We start from the raw sequence: 18,130 nt of genomic DNA on the forward strand, positions 1-18,130 counted from the left end.
GCTGAAGAAAGTTTCCCAAAGGCTCCTGATCGAAACAGGTTCATTTAATACAAAGAATTCAGCTCTTGCAAGAATGCTCCCCTTGCCTCTTGATTACCATTTGCAATGTGGAGTAGTGACACCTCAATTAGTTGAAATAAAACAGCAGCAAAGCCAAAGACTGAACACTCTGCACAAAACATCCTACCTTTGGGCAGGGCAGTGCTCCCTCCTGGGCAGCAGAGAATGTTCAAAACTCCAGGGGCTCATGGCAGAGCACAACTCTCCTCCCTTTGCTCATGAATAAAGGTACAGCACTTTACAAGCCCTGTGCATCATCATCTATTGGGAGTCATGATTTCTTTCAATTTTTTTATTTCAGAAAAAGCAACACAAATACTTTTAGATGTAACTTTTCTCTCTTCCTAATGAACAATGCCCAGAAGTCGGTTATCTGTCCCCCTCATGGCAGATCTTGCATCCAAAGAGTCAAGTATCCATATTTTCTACTTGAACAGAAGCTAATCCAAAGGTTGTACAAGGTCACATATGGCAAGTCTAGGCTCACAGCATTAAGAAAACAGAATCAGCTCTCTTGCATTCATACTGTCCCTGAGAAACAATTAAATACAAGGATCTCTGCAGGATGTCTCTAATCAGTACTTCAAACTCAAGAGTGTGTACTCTTCTCTCAGAACCAGGAAGAAAAATCAGAAATTTTAAGGATCCACATTCCATAATCTCTTACAAGTCACCATGACATGTCTTTTGCCAGGTGTTGTTTAAAAAATATAATTATAGATTACTTCAATATTTTAATTCAAATTGAGAGGTCAGTGCAACAGGGCTGAAGTTCTGCAATTCAAATCCACTGAATATTTATGAGGGGAAAAATATTTTGGCATTGCTTCTAGAACTGGAAACTATGTAAACACAATCAGCAAATAAACATTCACCTCCACAAAACTGTACATAGCCCAGCTGAAACACTGAATCTGAGCAAAAAAGAAGTAGATTTTAATTGCTGCCCACTTAAATTTATATCCACACCTTCCATTTATTTAAGCTGAAATGTAACTGAAATGTTACTCTTTTTACACGAGAATCTAAGAAATACACGTTTTTCAGGACTGCCTATCTATATTATATTTCCAATAGGAACATACAGACAAATAAAACAGTGAATTTTATCAGAAGTAATTTATAAGACAGGTAGTTTCTTGATGAGACTATGCAGCTGATGCATTTGCGTTCCATTATTAAACATGGAGGCAATCCTCAAGTAATTTTAAAGCCTATGGCATCATGTTTGTTATATGTTAAGCACTTCAAAAATGATACATAAGTGCTTATGAACCAAATACACTATTAAAATTACATTGTAATTTCTCCCTTGGCTAATTTTCTAGAGTTTCAAAAGAAGACATATAATACCTTCTTCCCATTATATAATGCAGCACAACCGTTATTGGTGTAATAATGTCAAATTTTAATAATTTCATCATAACAGTACGTGCCATGTTTAAAGAATTATAGATAAGCAAACATGTTGAGACACACTACTTTGCAACTTCAAAATATTAAGCAGCCTGAGTGTGTGAGTCTGAGGACATCTGCCCCACCACATGCCTCTGATGCGGGAAACAGAAATTCGTATCAGGGACAATCTCCTTAAGAATATATTTACAGTCACAGATCACCCTGATATGTGAGTTCCTCCTCTTAATTGTATCACAATTCTTCCAGCCAGACTAAAGGACAGGTTTTAGAAAGAAGACTGCTTTAATTTCTGTACAGAAGACAAAGCAATATCTCAATTCTAGAAGAAACTTCTCTCAAATTTGAAATTATTGCAAAACCAGGTATCATCTCAACATATCCAGCTTCTCAGAACCCTCATATCAGCCTTTAATTTTTCCTTAAACTGGCAAGCAAAGCTCTACACCACCACTCTGCTCTGACAGGACAGCACAGGCTGCTCTCCTGTTCATGTAGAAGCAGGAAGAGAAAGGTCATCTATAAATCTGCCACCGTGGAAAGCTGGAAGAGCAAGATGGAGAAGACAGTGCAGAAGAACAGAGTGACTTGGCAAGCCATGGACATGGGAATGACTTTCTGGGTGACCTCAAACACTCCTCAATAGCTGCAGGTGTTTGCCAATCCCCTTAATTTGCACACTATTACTCCTGCTTCTTGCACCAGTAGGGCACGATTGCACTGCAAGATCCACATCAGAGCCAGGCACCCACCCAAGAGCCCAAACATTGCTGGGCAGCCACATTTGCTCTGTTTCAGCAGGGCAGGGTTTGCCAGGGAGGGGTTCAGTCACAAGCATTCTGAAGTGTGCTCACAGAGGAGGCTCAAACACTGCACAGCTCTACAACTACAGCCATTTACCTGCGTGTCATGGAATGACACCTGGAGTTCATAGTTCTTCAGCATCCATCTGTGCTTGTACAAATGTTTCAAGGCTAAATGGACCGCGGGCAGCACCTCTGCCGTGAGGTTTTTCTGATCAATCAGGCAGCTGTTGGGTAAAAGCCCAAGAAGAGAGAGGCGAGTCCGATTCAGTTCCTCAGAGTACCTAATTATTAGTAACATAAACAGCACCAGAGTGTCCAGTTTCCAGCTCCAGAAAACCATCTTTTTTGTGCTTTTCTTCTTTTTCTTTCTGTTCCCCAGCAGCCCACATCCCTGAAGAGAAGGCCTTAGGTTCCCTGGTTGCCCGACATCTTGCAGCTTTCCTCCGCTTCAGTCAGCTGTGTCCCTCTAAGAAAGCAGCTAATTGTTATTAAAGGATAAAGACCTCTCAACGACTGGCTTTTCCAATTTGGACAGTAATCCAGCTCACAGCAGTGCTGTGAATCAATACTTCACAAGAATAATCTCTAGACAAATTGCTCTGCCAAATCTAATTTTAAACATGTGTCATTTTGAACATTCTGTAGGAGAAATATTCAACCATAGGTGACAAATCAATACACAAACTCATATGATTCCTTTGAAAACAGATATTCTAGGGGTTGATAAAAGTGGTTGCATACTGAACTCATTTTTGAGTTGCATACAGCAACCTGTATGCCACTGGGTCAGAAGATTGTTTCAGTTTGTTTTATCTTGCACAAACACATTTTCTGTTGTCCTCATACACATCAAACAGAGAATATGAAGCCTTGCATATTGATAGTATTTTATATACTTCTAGTGCAAAACCTGCATCAGCTCGAAGTCGTACATCCTCTTCCTGGTTCTGCTTTTTGTCAGAAACCCCATGCTTTCCTTAAAATCAGTGATAGTTGTGAGAAAAGTCAGCATTCAGGCCTGCTCCTCCCATCTACAGACACACAGCTTTTGACAGGCCTTTCACATACTGTTGTAGCTAGCTAAGTAATTTCAACACACTATTTGCAGTTTTCCAAGTAATATGCCAGGCTAAGAAACGGAACGGGTGCTGGACACGCAGAAATGCAGAATAAATAGTATTGCTGGAGAAAATCTTCCCTGCTGCTAATCAAAACTCACCAGGGTGAGAAGGGATTATACACAGGATCGCCACACCGAAGACCCTGCCCCTCTGCTCCCCAGGACTGGCAGCCTCAGTCACCCCTCAGACAGGCAGCATCTTCCCTGCCCCTTCCACAGCAGCAGTGCCACGACTCTTGAGGAGGCAGCCAGCTCTCCCCACACCTACTGGAATGCTGTCATAGGCAAGGGAAGCAAACACAAAGGCCAAGCCTAGGGGCACAGAGAGGAAGGAAATCTGGGAGATGCTAGCTTCTCCGAGTTAGAAAAAAGCTCTGATTTTCAGCAAGTCTCATTATATATGCAGCTGGAAAGCAAATTACTTCCCCATCTTGTAGAAGTTCAAGGTTTCAGAAGAATTCCCTGTGCCAAGCTGGGATGGAAACCCAAAACCTCAAAGGTTTTCATGACTCAATAATCCGAAAGGAAAACAAATGGAAGGGCTCATAAGCAGAAGGTTAATTTGGTATAAATCAAATTTGAAATTATATGTTCAGAGCTTGGCAATTTATTTTGTGAATGGCTGACATTTAAAAAAAAAAGAAAGCATTAGTTTGCTGCAGAAAGTAAGGGTGGCTTGTCTAATTTTAATTTTAAAAACACGGTGTTCCAGGTCAACAAATTATTCTGAAACTGACATGCAGCTAAGAAGTTTTTACAGAAAATCTCCACATAAATTCTAGTTATAAACATTCTAATTTATAATTACAATATATATGTCACATGACATGAGGGCATGGAAGTAACTAGATAAATAAAATTAAAAAGAGCAAAATAATAATAAATAAGCAAAAAAATATCTACCTTGGGCCCAGCAAATAGCTCCAAGCAAGAGATACACTCAATTAATCACTAACTGTCCACAGTGACCCTTCTGCCAACACACCTGTGCAACTGCATGGACAAGAGCCCAATGCATTCTTATACACAAACACAAGGTGAAATAGAAATACCCTTGCTTAGGGTGGAGAAAAAGCCTTGCACAACCTCTGCTTTTTTCTCATCATCATTGCCCATAGTCGGAAAGCAGTGAGGCTGAGTGGAGCCCTTCATGCGGGGAAGGAGATACTGCTTTTCTTCCTGTACAAGGCTATGGCCAAATCAAATGCAGCAAGATCAAAATTTATTATGGATATTTCCTAGACCAAGAAATTTAACACATTGTCTGGGCACAACACTAAGTAGGAAGCACACTCTGATAGCACAGTCTGCATAGCAACAATTTAACACAATGACTTCATAGGTATTTTCCATTCCTAAGCTTTATGATTCTATAATGTGATTACTGAAAACATATTTTTAAAACTTTTTTTTTAATTTAAGATGAAATTCTTCCTTGAGCAGAGGGCCATTATAGGCCAAGATGTTGCTTAAATCCCATTTAATACGTTTCTTAGAGGCTTAAATGGGATTTTGTTGGTGAACAGTCCTTGGACCAGCCTTCCTTACCAGCATTATTTCAGCATTGACTACACTAATGAAGAGGAGAGGAAAGCAGGCATGCATGCTGCCAAACCTCAGCAGCTAAGGTGCTCTGAACTGCTCTTCCTCCTATGCCCAAATCTTCTCACCAGCTCAGTGAGGACATGGGCCTCCATTGAGTCATAGCTTTGGCTCATAGGTAGGTAACAAAAAAGTATGGTTTGACTACCCAAAACCCTCTTCAGTGTTCAAAAAGACACAAATCTGCCACCAGAGCCCACTGAACCCCTGTTGCTTAGCCCATGCTTTTAAATTCATGAGAGGGCAATGACGAATGAGAGGCTATGAAATATTTTTCAGCACCATATGTATGGACACACATTTAAGGGAGTGTCACCTTATTCTATAGATCCTTGACCAGCTTCAACCTAGAGCAGCCTTTTTCTCTTCTGGTGCTTCTTCTGTGTGCCCTCAGCATTGCTGCATTTAACCCATGCCTAGCAAAGGAGCAAACAAGATTATGAACTAGAGAAGCCTCCTGTCACTTGTGTCCTGGAAATCTCCTTCCTGACAGAAACATTTAACTATCTAACTAGACAATTGTTTCTTATGTAATATTTCTATTGCTAACTAATCCTGTAAAACCTGCATCAAAACAAGCCTATGTGTTTTCATTTTTATGAATTAAATAGCTATATTTGCCGTGCTCGTGATTGATCATACAGGTATAATAATAATTTTCAGAATAGCCACTCCCGAGGCTTAATACCTGCAAAAGCATATAACTAAGTTTTTGTTACACATTTGAAGACAGAGGCTTTCAAGTGACTTTGCCTGACACTCTCAAAATTTACTACTAACAATAATGAAATTTTAAGATGATAAATCAACTCACTGCATCTTACACCCACTTCTCAAATGTGAAGCTTTTGAAATAGCACTAATTTTGAAACTTGATTTTAGTGTCAGAAAAACAAGGCCATTTGACTTTAAACACTGCCTTCTACACTCTTTTGGGGAAGTTTTACCAAAGGTCAATCACTTTTGTTCAGTACATTAAAGTAGCTTTTGCAAGATTTAGCTGAAAACCTGAGGACAGAGCTGATGACCAGATGACTCACTGTTGGCATCTCCTTTGTGAGTTCCACACAAACTGAGTAATATTCAGAGAGGAAAACTGTAGGAGGAAATTGTGCTCCCTTGTAGAAGCACAATCCCTGAGAACTTAAAAATAGAAAAAACCCCAAACACCTGGCATATATGTGTCGTCCATAGCCAATACTTTCCAAAGGCAAAAGGAGAAATCTTTCAGTGTTGTCCTCCTTGCCACATTACTGTCAAATTTTATAGCATTTAAAATTCAGTTCTCAATCCCCTGATCAGTATTTCTGAACTGCAAATGACTTAAATAGTTATTAGTTCATGTAAAACCTTGATTATAGACTGTATTAACTGTGTTAAAAGCTGGCTATATATTTAAGCTATATGTCACCTCACGCCTCCCACACACAGCCTCCCCCCCCACTTGAGTAACACCCATTAACATTTATAGGATGTTCTAATCCCAGCCTCACATGTTCATTTTTTTCAAAGCAGGTTATCATTCACCCTTTCTTGTCCCATGTGTCTCTGCTCTTGTTGCTTAATCGTTCAGTGTAATTAGACTACAGAGCACTTGCACATCCTAAGAAACCTTGGTAAGATATTGGAAACCACTACATTTATTGTGGATGGCAACTCCTGTTCTGACACTGAGACCAAGCCTCTACCTACTGCCAAGAGCAGCTTCACTATCAAGATGCTACTATCCACTGTAATATGTCCCAGCTTTTTAAGTAGCTGCTATCCAGATAAAATTATTTACCTCCCATAGCACCATCCAAATGCATGGGCTATCTATGTCCAGCTGTCCTGCCAAGCTGTCTTGGGTTATTCACCCCAAAAGCATGTATTCTAGTTCATCTGTTGAAACCAGTTAGGGAGATGTTTTTGGTTTTTTTTTTTCCTTTATCTCTAGTAACTCCAGGGGGGAGAGGGGCAGATGCCTTCTGATAATAGACCAGCTGTTAAAACCAGGTGGGGCAGTGTTTCTTATCTCTTTCACCACTGTCCACCCTCCAGGGGATATCTTCTGTTAATGGGCCATTAAGGCTCACCAATGACATGACACATTACATCATTTCACTGTGAGATGCTCCACCCAGTGAAGGGGGAGCCAGCCATTCCCTACCCAGATAAAAACTGAGCTGTAGGAACATCAAGCATCCACTTTTCCACTGGATTACCAGAGGAAGACCGGACCATCCAGCCAGCAATGGACCCTTTTTTTCTACAGGATCATCTCTACTCCACAGAACCCCAACTGTTACTCCAGGAGGACTTATTTGGACTGCTTCCAACACCCTGACCAACAGGGTGTCAGGTCATATCTCTGACTCTGTCAGAGGTTTTCTAGGACCTTTGTTTGTTTGCTTTTTTGGTTTTTTGTACTACTGCATTTGTATTTTTAATATTCCTAGCAAAGAACTGTTATTCCTATTCCCATATTTTAGCCTGAAAGCTCCTAATTGCAAAGGGGTAAGGAAGGGGTTTTACATTCTCCACTCCAAGGGAAACTCCAGTTTTCTCTGACAGATACCTGTCTTTCCAAACCAAGACACAAGTCTGACTACATTTGTTGTCGCTAGAGAGATTCACTTTGAGAGAGCAAATGAAAATTTAGTTTTGCCTCAAACCCTAGTGTCTCATTCCTTGTGTGTAGGCTGAAAATCTCTCAGCCTCCTTTCCCTCTTTCCCAGCAGTGCAACACAAAGATCAAATTAATTTCCTCCATTCTGAACTGAAGGTTTGAAGAAAAGAGATAAAATTACTAGTATATACAGCAACGGTGAGATTACTCCTGAAGTAATAGATGAAATTCTAGTGGCAGCACTTTGAGAATGAAGATGATAAACTGCAAAAAGATTGAGAAGAAAGACACAAGAACACATAAAATGCTGAGGAAAAACAAACCCAAATCAGCAATTCATTCTATCTAGTTTAATGTTCGGAGATGGCTTAATCTGTAGCTTGATCAACAGTGGATGAAAAAATAATACCAAACTTTCGAGCGGTTAAGAAAAACACACTTTCTCTACCCTTCGGTAAACTATCCCCTTTTAACAAAATCACCTTTGTTAGATCTGGTAAAAAAAGATATTTGCTGCTGTAAATACAGTAAGGGCTTCTGCTGACATTGAGATAACACCTCCTGATGCCCACCAGTGACAGAATCGTGCCAGCCACACAGACCTGCCTTGAGTAACAAGGCCCTAGGGACACAGTACTCCCACCATGTCACTCCTTTTGTTTTCTTCATACAAGCTGTTATTTTTGCCAAGGTCAAACACACCGTTTTCCAGTACGTGTTAATCATAAAAATGACTATTTTTTGATTGATTGTTTTTAAAAAATACTCGTACTTTGCATATTTCTCAACAAGATGCTTGAGATGTAATAATCTAATTTAAAAAGATATTAAATACTGCCATTGATCCTGAAAGTATTTCTATCCCAAAGGCTGAGTGAAATCAGCATTTTATTCCACCAGGCAATTTGAAACTGTAAAGCAAGTAACGATGAGTGCCTTTGTTCTTAATTAAAAGTGGCAATTCTAGGTCTCCTCCTCATAGAAGTACTGCATTTTCATAGGTGGGCTGGCTTTCTAAAGTGCTGAGCATTCAGCAATTCCCACTGTTGTTGACAGAAAATGCAAATCACTCCGTGCTTTTGGAAAGCAAATCTTTAGTTCAGGGACCTAACTAGAAACTCTTAAAAAAAAAAATTATGTGGAGCTGATACAATTAACACCCTTCACAGCAAAAAATGAAGAGCAGAAGGGAGCTTGGCTAATTTTAAAGATTTAAAACTTTTTGGATCACGTTATACAGAGGCAGCTATTGGAAATTAATTTATTTTGCTACATCACACAAACTCTTGCTGTCACTAGCACATCCCTCCAGATTAGATTCTCACCAACAACATGGAATTTTGTCCTGCTTACAATTTTTAGAAAGAGAAAGTGGATGGGGAAAAAAGAGGAAATTGGCTTTCTCTCTTGATCAACCTCCTGTAAATTATTAATACTTTGGGCTTGCCAAATTCACAGGGGAAAATAGAAAGCAAAACCCAAGGTGCTTTTATAGAACTTTAGAATTATTTGGAAGACCCCACAAAAACACAGAGCTTAGTATTTTTATACCATATGTGTATACTAAAATATACTTACACGGTGCTGGTAAGAGAAACACGTGCACATCTGAATGACAATGCTGGAAAAATGTTACATGTTATATTTTATACCACACTAAGTGTTAATCTGTTAAAAATTGTTCCTTCATAAAAAGATAGTAAAGAAAGAGATTTATTCTTTGCTAGAAAAACACTTAATTCCTGTGAAAACAGGAGCGGTAAACAGTGGAAAGGAAGTTAATTAGCATCCCAAAAGGGGCCTCTTACTACTTCTCCCTGGAGGTTTTGGATGTAAAATGGTTACTTAGACACCTATTGTGTGTATGCATCCTCACATAATTCTGTAGTTCAATGAAGCTGCAGCAGAAGCCGAGGCCTACCCCAGGTAAATGGTAAATTAGAATACATAACTACTTTAAGGACATAAAAGATTCAACAAATAGATTCTTTTAGAGATACTAGTGGTGATTATTTGATAAATAAAATAAAAAGAGATTATGGAAATAACTTAATCAGACAGACATGATAAATTCCTCTGATGGGGATTGTGCAAAAAGGGTCTGACAAAAAAGGTGGGGGCAAAGAAGCAAATCAGGCAAGAATTCAAAAAGGGTTCTGCAGAACCATCTATTCAGAGACAGAGCACAGGAGCCTGGCAGACGCAGCTTGCAAAGAAGCAAGCATACAAGGTTTTCACATAAAGTCTGTGACAATCTGACAAACTGAAGAAGTCTTCTGATTCCATCAGGATCCAATCCATCAGAGTCCTTCATACAAGGGAAGGATCCCCTAGACAGCCATAAAAGTCAGAAAGCCTTGATCCCCCTCTTTTGCTGGTGGCTCCCCAAGCCTGTAGATGGTAAGGTACTGCAGGGAAGGCGGTGTATGTAAAAAAAATTGGAGCTTCTACTCTCACAGCTTCAGTGGCTGCAGGGTCAGCAGAGTTTAAGCTGGAAATAACAATGGACCTTTAAAGGGATTCAACCAAATCACAGAGAAAAGTTGTCCAGGGACAAGGATTTTCGGGGATCCTTAAGACAAAATTGAAAGGTTTTCTAAAGCACATTTTCTAGTTTGTAGTAGGCTGGCAGAAATCCCCATTGAAAATATATGGTCTGTATTGTAAAATGTGGATAATCCTAATGGTCCTCTGATCTTAGAACTCATTAATTATTTAAGGAAAGTACCATGGCCATAGTAAGAAACCTAAGTTTTCTAATCCTATCACTCAGAGTCTTGATGTTCACTTTAAAGCAATTAGTCCATTATCTGGGCCTTTATCTCTCAGAAGTCTCAGTAACAACAATTTGGACAACCCAGCTGAATTGCCCCCATATTCTTTATTCTTTGTGAGTCTAGTTTTCAGGTGGAAGGCAGATATTTGTCTTTAATTTGTTAGCTTTCCTCTTCACATTTGAGAAAACTTATTTGAAAAATACTATGGATAAAATTGTCAGAAATAATGAAAAATGAATGGCACAGAAACTGAACATCAATCACTGACTTAACAATGAAATTACATGGCTATTTTATCACAAAGGGGGGGGAAAAAGGAATTTAAAAAAGTGTTTGCCAGTCAGTATGTCCGACTTCCACTCAGCAGGCAGTATCAAGCTGTCCCCAAATCCAGCAGATCTTACCCACAGCAAAAGGCTTTGCAAGTAGAGAAACCCCTGGTTGGCAAAGAAGGCATCCCCTAAGTGTCAGTGGCAGGGCAAGTGGAGGCACAGGATGACTGAAAACGTATTCCACCTGTTCTTAGGGGCACCACCTTCTTTAAATCACAGCAGCGGTGTCCCTGGATGAGCTTGCTTCAGGAGCCAGGCTACTGGGCCACTAATGCTGGAGCCCAAGAACCACAAAAGTACTGCAAATCTCATTTCTAGCTCAGCTAGACCCACAAATCAGAGAACAGTGCATCTGGCTGCTGAAAAGTTTGAGGCTCTGTCACTGACTTAGTTCCAAGATTCCTAGTACAAAAATAAATTTGAAAAAATATGATGTATGTGCACTGCACCATCTCAGTTTGGAATCCCACAGTCTGAAATAGGCTTCCTGGGATATAAGGGGCTGCTGCGTATTAACAGACATCTCCACTGAGTCATAGCTATGCTCACTGACCTCAGTACACATCTCTAATAACCCCAGCTACCCTGAAAATTATCCAAGTTGAAAGGAATCTTAGGGAGTTTTCCTCTTGCAACTTAGGGGGTTAACTTGCACCACTTGATTCCTCCAGCCAGACCTCTGCATGCATCGGTTCAACCTTTCCTAAGGAAAAGTATCTCCTTTCCTGTCATAGCAATGGTGTCCACTTGAGTTTTCATGAAAGACTTGTTGAGTTCCTGGATTCTACAGTTTGCTCAAAGGCATTATTCTTCTGCTTTATGCCATGGGAACGTCCATAATGCAATGAAGTTCAAAGCAAAGCAAGCTTGACATGCATATGTATCATCATACTCAGATTATTAATGCAAGATGGTGTTTTGCAGCCTTGACATTCAGTGCTATTTATGATGTCATTCCAAACAGTTACATGTATTTAATTAAAACAATATAAATAGCGTACCAACAACTTTCTTTGTGAATGCCATCGTTAAAACTCTCTCATCTAGCTCCCTCCTCTCTGTTTTCCTCTTGCAAATATTTTCTTCACAGTTATCACCAGGATATTACACCCCATTTTTTCCACAAACTTGAATAATTAACTCTGGCTGATAACCATATAAGAGGACAGGGCATTTCTACTCTTTCTTCAAATGCAGATAGATACTACTTCCTAGATTTATTCCAAAAAATAGTTTTTCCATGCTGATGGAGCGTGTTTGGCATTTGAATCGAAAGATTCCATAACAGTGTGTTTTGCAGCATGCATAGGATAAGTTATACAAGAAATTGCAAGACATATGCCAGAAACTGGCTTTAATCTCTTTGCAGAGATATTTAGAGGCTATACATTCTGCAGGTCTGGGATCCGCACCCAGAGGAGTGGGTGCGGTGAATACATGATTTCTCTCCTCTCCCCACCCACATCTTAACATCAGCGGAGAAGCCAGCATAGAATTAACATAAATACTTAACTTTTAGATTATTTCCTCCAAGTTTACAAAACTCTAGAGCAAAAGGAGGTTATGTCGCAAACGGAGTCATGTTACGTGGAAGGCAGAGGGAACACTGCCTATTTACAGAAGTATGTCCCTTCCAAGCAGTGTCACCAGCAGAGCAGACAGCGACTGTCACCAGGCAGGCAGCGCAGTGCATTTCAATGCCTCACCCTCTGCAAATATCAGACAGCACGAGCACTTGGTAATATCTACAGGTAAAAAATTACCCAATACTCAATTACCCATACTCAACGTATGCCAGACACCCCTGACGATACAAGAACGAACATCTGCCAGCTCTGTCTGCTGTAAACCGGACTGCCTTTCACACCCTGACATCTCCTGTGTGTTCAGCTGTTACCCTCAGATGACCACAACACCGCCTTGCCTGTCCCACTCTGAGCAGTCCGGAAATCAAAATAAGGCTCCAGAAAATTTAGTGCTCAGAGCACCCACAAGCATGACAGGGCTCACCCCCAGAGACCCCACTTGATTTTGGTACACCATGCTTTCTCTTGCAAATCCAAGTTAGAGGGAATTGGATCAATGCCTAGGACAGAGGGCCTAACCAACACATCATATGCATTTCTTTAGGGGGTGGAGGTGCCCCTGCTCAGTACAATTACAGTAGTGGGGGAGTTTTTCAGACAGCAACCAGTACTGTTTGTCCCTCTCTGCGGACCACCATGTGGAGCTCCAGTGGACAGACATCTTCTTCTGTACCACTGACACAAACCTGCTCTCCTGTTTCCAGAAGGTGTTCCCCATACTTAGCAAAAGTGAATAGTTCTCTTACTCGCACTTGCAGGAGCAAGACATGAGTGCATTTTGTTGACACTGCTCACAACTGGACTTTCTGGAAGAGGTGTCTTTGTCTGGGGGCTCGGGGTCCTTTAAGCTAAGAACAGCTACTAAGAATGACTCGGATGGGTGCGTGGCCTTTCTTAAGTTTGGAGAGTTTTACTGAAAACATACACACTTTTTTAGTAAAAAGAAGGAAACAAAGATAAAGTCTACACATACTGCACCTAGACTGTAATTTCTTGTCAGATAAATTAGCAAAGGCACTTTCTACTTAGTTAGAGAATAGAAAAAGGCAAATATGTATCAAGTATAAATAAGCTCACATTTTCTTTCAGATTTTATGGAGTCCTGTGCATTTTCCAGAACTCACTCCTCTATGCAAACACGCTATTTAAAGGTATTACAATGTATTATTTCACAAAGATCAGATTATATCATGATTACCACAAGGTATTTTTTGTAGTTAGAGAAAATTAAATAATCTCCACCCCCCAGTACAAATATTCTTTCCTCTTTGTGATAATATACCCACTTACTTCAGGAAGATTTTTTTTTTTAGCTTGTCAAGACTCACTTTGATCTTCAGAAACAAGTGTTTTCTTGACTACACAAACTGTCTGCACATCACTTGCGGCACTGCTCCTACAAGAAATCAGAAAACCCAGTGCATATTTGAGGGAAGATGTCCAGATGCAGAAGGCCAGATATCCAACTTCTACTAACTTCCCTTGCCTTCTTCCACAGTGCCTCTTCCTCCTGTTACTATATGGTCAGTTTTTCCCTGATACAAATCAACTACTGTTGAAATTGATAATAAGGTCCACTAGAATGATGAATTCCTTTATTTTTGGGTTATTCTGCTTTTTTCCTCCAACATATGTGTGTCAGGGTGCTTAAGCTGAAATCATCTTTCCTGATTTATGTGCATCTTGAGCTATATCTGGTGTTTGTAGAGGTTTTTCTTTCATTATTTTGCAAAATATTTCTTTGCTTTTTCAACTAAATAAAGCTACAATCATAGGGATGGGAAAAAAAAAAGAACTATTGTATCATGGTTGTTGATCTGAAGCCATAAACTATCAAGCACCCTTAACTTCTAGGACTTAGTCCAAGGGCCGCTGGAATCAGTGCATTACTGCCATTAATTTCAATGGGGTTTGGATGAGACTCTTTAGAGATGATCACTTTATAAATTCTTGAGTTTCTAAAATAACACAGTTATGAAATTTTGCCCAAGAGTCTCCTCTAGAGAGAGACTGCCACTCTCATTGAAATTAACAACACAAAGTAAAGTCACTTAGACCTCAGTTCTGCAAATGCCTACATTTGAGCTGGGTTTTATTGGCTGAGTCTGCATAGGAATGCCCAAATAGATAAAGACATGCCCATAAAGTAGCAAAAAAGACTGGATCAGGATCACACTCCAAGCACATTTAAAGATCAAAAAATACTCAAAACAGAAGCCTCTGCATTTTTTGTACGTGATGTAACTTGTGGTCATATTTCATAACAAAGATGTAATTCACACAATCTCGACTGAGACAAACTAAACGTTGTACGTAAGTGCTTAATTCAATTTAAACGCTTTGAAAAACACTAGAGCTGCTGCTCATGTCCTCAAAGGCTAACGAGTTCAAGTGCTGACAAACAGCAGTTGACCTTAGAAGGCACAATGAAGTTCTTCAGATGGTTGGTCAGAAAGTAAAGGCATTATAATGCTTACTTTATACAAACCAGAACTATCAAGCCAGCTAGAATATTCAGTTCAATTCTGACAGAATGAACATGAATGCATAATAAAAAAATTAAAATCTGGTCTGTTTATTTTCATTATTGTTTTTTCACAAGCACTCAGTTAAAGCATTACAGAAAACTGCAATACAAGAATCAGACTGCAACAGTGGAGGATTTTGGAGAGATATAAGAGAGAATACATGAGTTAGTAAATCACTGCCATACATTTCCAAAGCATTATAAATATACTTCAATTATTTCTCAAGCTATTAAACAAATCCCATGTGTTTAAGGCTCTACAGTCTCTCTTTCAAGAGCCAACAATGTCACAAGCACCACCTGAGCCTTGAGAGGGAGGTGAAGCCCTGAGAGGGAGAAGTACTCCCTGGTCTCTGATTATGCAACGATAAGGATCCGGGCCCTTCGGGCATATCTATTTATTGGCAGCCTCAGAAAACAGGCTGAAAATCAAGTGGGCATGGTGAGCCAGCTACCTTCCTGCTTACCGTAAGTGCACCGAAGGAAAAAGGTAATGTCTGAACCGAGTGAAAAAGTTTGTGCTGCCATTAGGTATTTAATGGCTATTCCAGGCATTAGCCTGCTCCGTTGGGGTGCAGTCAAACTAGCACTCTTCATGGACAGTAACTTATTCACTTGTCACTATTAAGCACGCAATAATGATCCAACTGTACTCCAAACATGTATGTTCGCCTGACTGAGCATTCCATAACCATCCATTTATTAATTGCTTAAAAGCATTCAAAGCAACATAGAAAGCTGGCAACATGACCCTGATTTCTTATGTCCCTGAAGTACAAAACAGTAAAAATGCCATTTTTAAGAAACTGATACTCATTCCAGAAAAAGCAGGGTAATTCTTTCCTGAATATTTTAATGATAGCTACCTAGTTCAGAACCCAAAATCTCAAATAAGTAAATCACAATATTTTGACTGCAATAAAGTGCAGTACCTTATTGATTAAGATGTTACTGTATGAAGAGGGGACATTCTGCCTAGGCTTCTCTAAATCTTATGCATATGTTATTTTTGTAATAATTCTATCCAAGGGAAGAGCTAATATATAATAACGTCATGAAAACAGGATTAGGAGAATTGTGATTTTTTTTTCCTAACATGCATCTCACTTTATGAGACAGGTAATGCCATTCAGAAAATCCCCCATAATTCTTTTCATTACAATTGCAGAGTTCCCTGAGATTCATTTTTTTTAAGGAAACAAGCAGCTACTCTAGGCTGATCTCGCCTGTATTCCCTGTCAGTATCTAGTCTGGTTCACACAACACAACAGGATGGCAGCCTGCTCCTTCCTAAGTGACACCTTCAGCAGCATTGCCTTCCTTGCATTCCAGCTCAGAGATTGAAAAACAAACAAACAAACAAACAAACAAACAAACAAACAAACAAAAAAAACAAAAACCAGACCAACAAACAAAAACAAAAAACAAAAAACAAACAAAAAACAAAAAACAAAAACCAAACAAACAAAAAAAAAACCAAAACAACAAAAAAAAACCAACCAAAACGAAAAAAAAACACCACACCAAAAACCCCACCACTATGACAAAGTTATGTCAATAAAAAGCAGAAAAGCAGCCACCCTGGAAGGAGATCCTTTTGATAGTCATTTCAGGGATGGAAACACTGTCACGAAGCAGTACAGCTTGTCACTGCTGCTCTCAGCTTGCTCCCCCCGGACCCTGAGAACTGAAGGAGAGCAGACAGGGTCTTCCTTAAATTACAGCCGGGAAGATTTTCAGCAGTCACTTGCTTTACTGGGGGTTGTCTTGGAAGCGAGCCCCGGCCGCCAGCATTACACAAGAAGCGACTGCCATCTTCAGGGGAGCCCCGGCACCGGACCCGCGCGTACCTCCGCAAACACACCGGCACTGAAGTTGTGACAAAAACCAAAGGCAGTTCCGGGCGGGTGGCAGCGGCAACCAACTCGACAAAGCCCTCGCCTCGCTCCCTGCCTCTCTCTCCAGGTAAAGGGAACGTGTTTCCTGGCTCAGCAGGGCTCTCCCCTTTCCCAGCCCTGACACCGGCCGCTGGCAGCGCTCCGGAACGGGGGCAGGCATCCCGCCGCGCTGGCGGCGCTCCGCGGGGACCGGCACTGCAAATTTAGTTCTTCCCGAGAAGCGACCGCCTCCGCGCCCCGCCGCCGCCGCCCGCCCGCCACGCAGCCCCGGGCGAGCGCTCAGCCGCTCCCGCCGGAGGGCAGGGACGGGGGAAAACTCAGCGAACCCCTGCGAGAGCCTGCCCGCCTGCTCCTCCAGCTGCGGCTGCGGCCGCTGCCCTTCGCGCCCCGTCGCCGCACGGGATGAGCCGGGCTGGCAGCGTGAGCCCGTTGGCGGCGCGGGGGAGCGCAGCGCCCGCCGTGCATCTGTTGCTGAGCGGGTGGCGCTGGCACAGGGATGCGGCCGCGGCTTCGCTGGGCGAGGCGGCTTTCCTCCCACCGCTGTTCGTGCGTGCCGAGGGCAGCGGATCCCAGCCACCGCCGCCGCCAAGCTCCCCCGCCGCCCGGGCACCCGTCCTGGCCCACCCCCGCGCTGCAGGCGACTCCCGGGCAGGGGCGCTCCTGGGGCGGCGGGCCGAGCCCCAGCGGCCGGGGCAGCCGCTCCTGATAATACCGGGCGGGCAGGGTACGGCCCGCCGGCTCCACGTCCTCCCCCTCCGCCGCCGGTGCCCGCACATCTGCCGGCAGCCTGCGGGGCCGGGCGGGTTCGGAGGCGGCGCGCACGGCTCTGCCGGCAGCCGCAGCCCCGGCCCGGGCGTCCGCGCTGCCCTTGCGCCCCTGTTCCCGCAGCGCCCCGGGACTGGGCGGCGGCGCCTCCCCCTGCGCCCGGCGGCGCGGGGCCCACGGCGGTCCCTACCTCCGTGTCGTAGAGCCGCAGGTCCAGGAAATAGGGGTTGAGCAGGGACTCGTTGCGGATCTGATCCATGGCCAGCTGCACGGCGGGCAGCACTCCCCGGCCGATCCGGCTCTTCTGGTCCTCCTCGGACTGGCTGAGCGGCATCAAGCCCATGATGGAGATCGGCGTGGTGGCGTTGGGGGGCAGCCCGGCCGCCCCCCGGGAGCTGCCCCGCGGCCAGCCCCAGCCCGGCGGCGCCCAGCCCAGGCACAGGAGCAGCAGTAGCATGGCAGGGTTGGAGGTGGCAGCGGCCGGTCTCCGCGGAGAGGGATGCATGCTGCTGGATGGGGAGGAGGAGGAGGAGGACTGAGGGTGGGGGAACGGGCTGAGCGGCGGAAGAGAGCCGAGCCCCTCTCAGTCTGGGCGCATCCCCCGGCGGCAGAAGCCAAGGCGGGAGGAAAAGA

The 18,130-nt window shown here is 42.6% G+C and overlaps 1 protein-coding gene across 1 annotated transcript in view; it reads right to left on the reverse strand.

Annotated features, from left to right (window-relative positions):
• Positions 1-18,130, reverse strand: part of GABBR2 (gamma-aminobutyric acid type B receptor subunit 2) — a 465,813-nt gene extending 447,683 nt beyond the window's left edge. The window contains exon 1 of the mRNA XM_063398360.1: positions 17,688-18,130. Coding sequence (XP_063254430.1) covers positions 17,688-18,002 — 315 coding nt within the window. The 5' untranslated portion in view covers positions 18,003-18,130. The remainder of the gene's footprint in view (positions 1-17,687) is intronic.

Source organism: Prinia subflava, chromosome 1 (assembly GCF_021018805.1).
Source record: "Prinia subflava isolate CZ2003 ecotype Zambia chromosome 1, Cam_Psub_1.2, whole genome shotgun sequence".
Classification (NCBI taxonomy): Eukaryota; Metazoa; Chordata; class Aves; order Passeriformes; family Cisticolidae; genus Prinia; species Prinia subflava.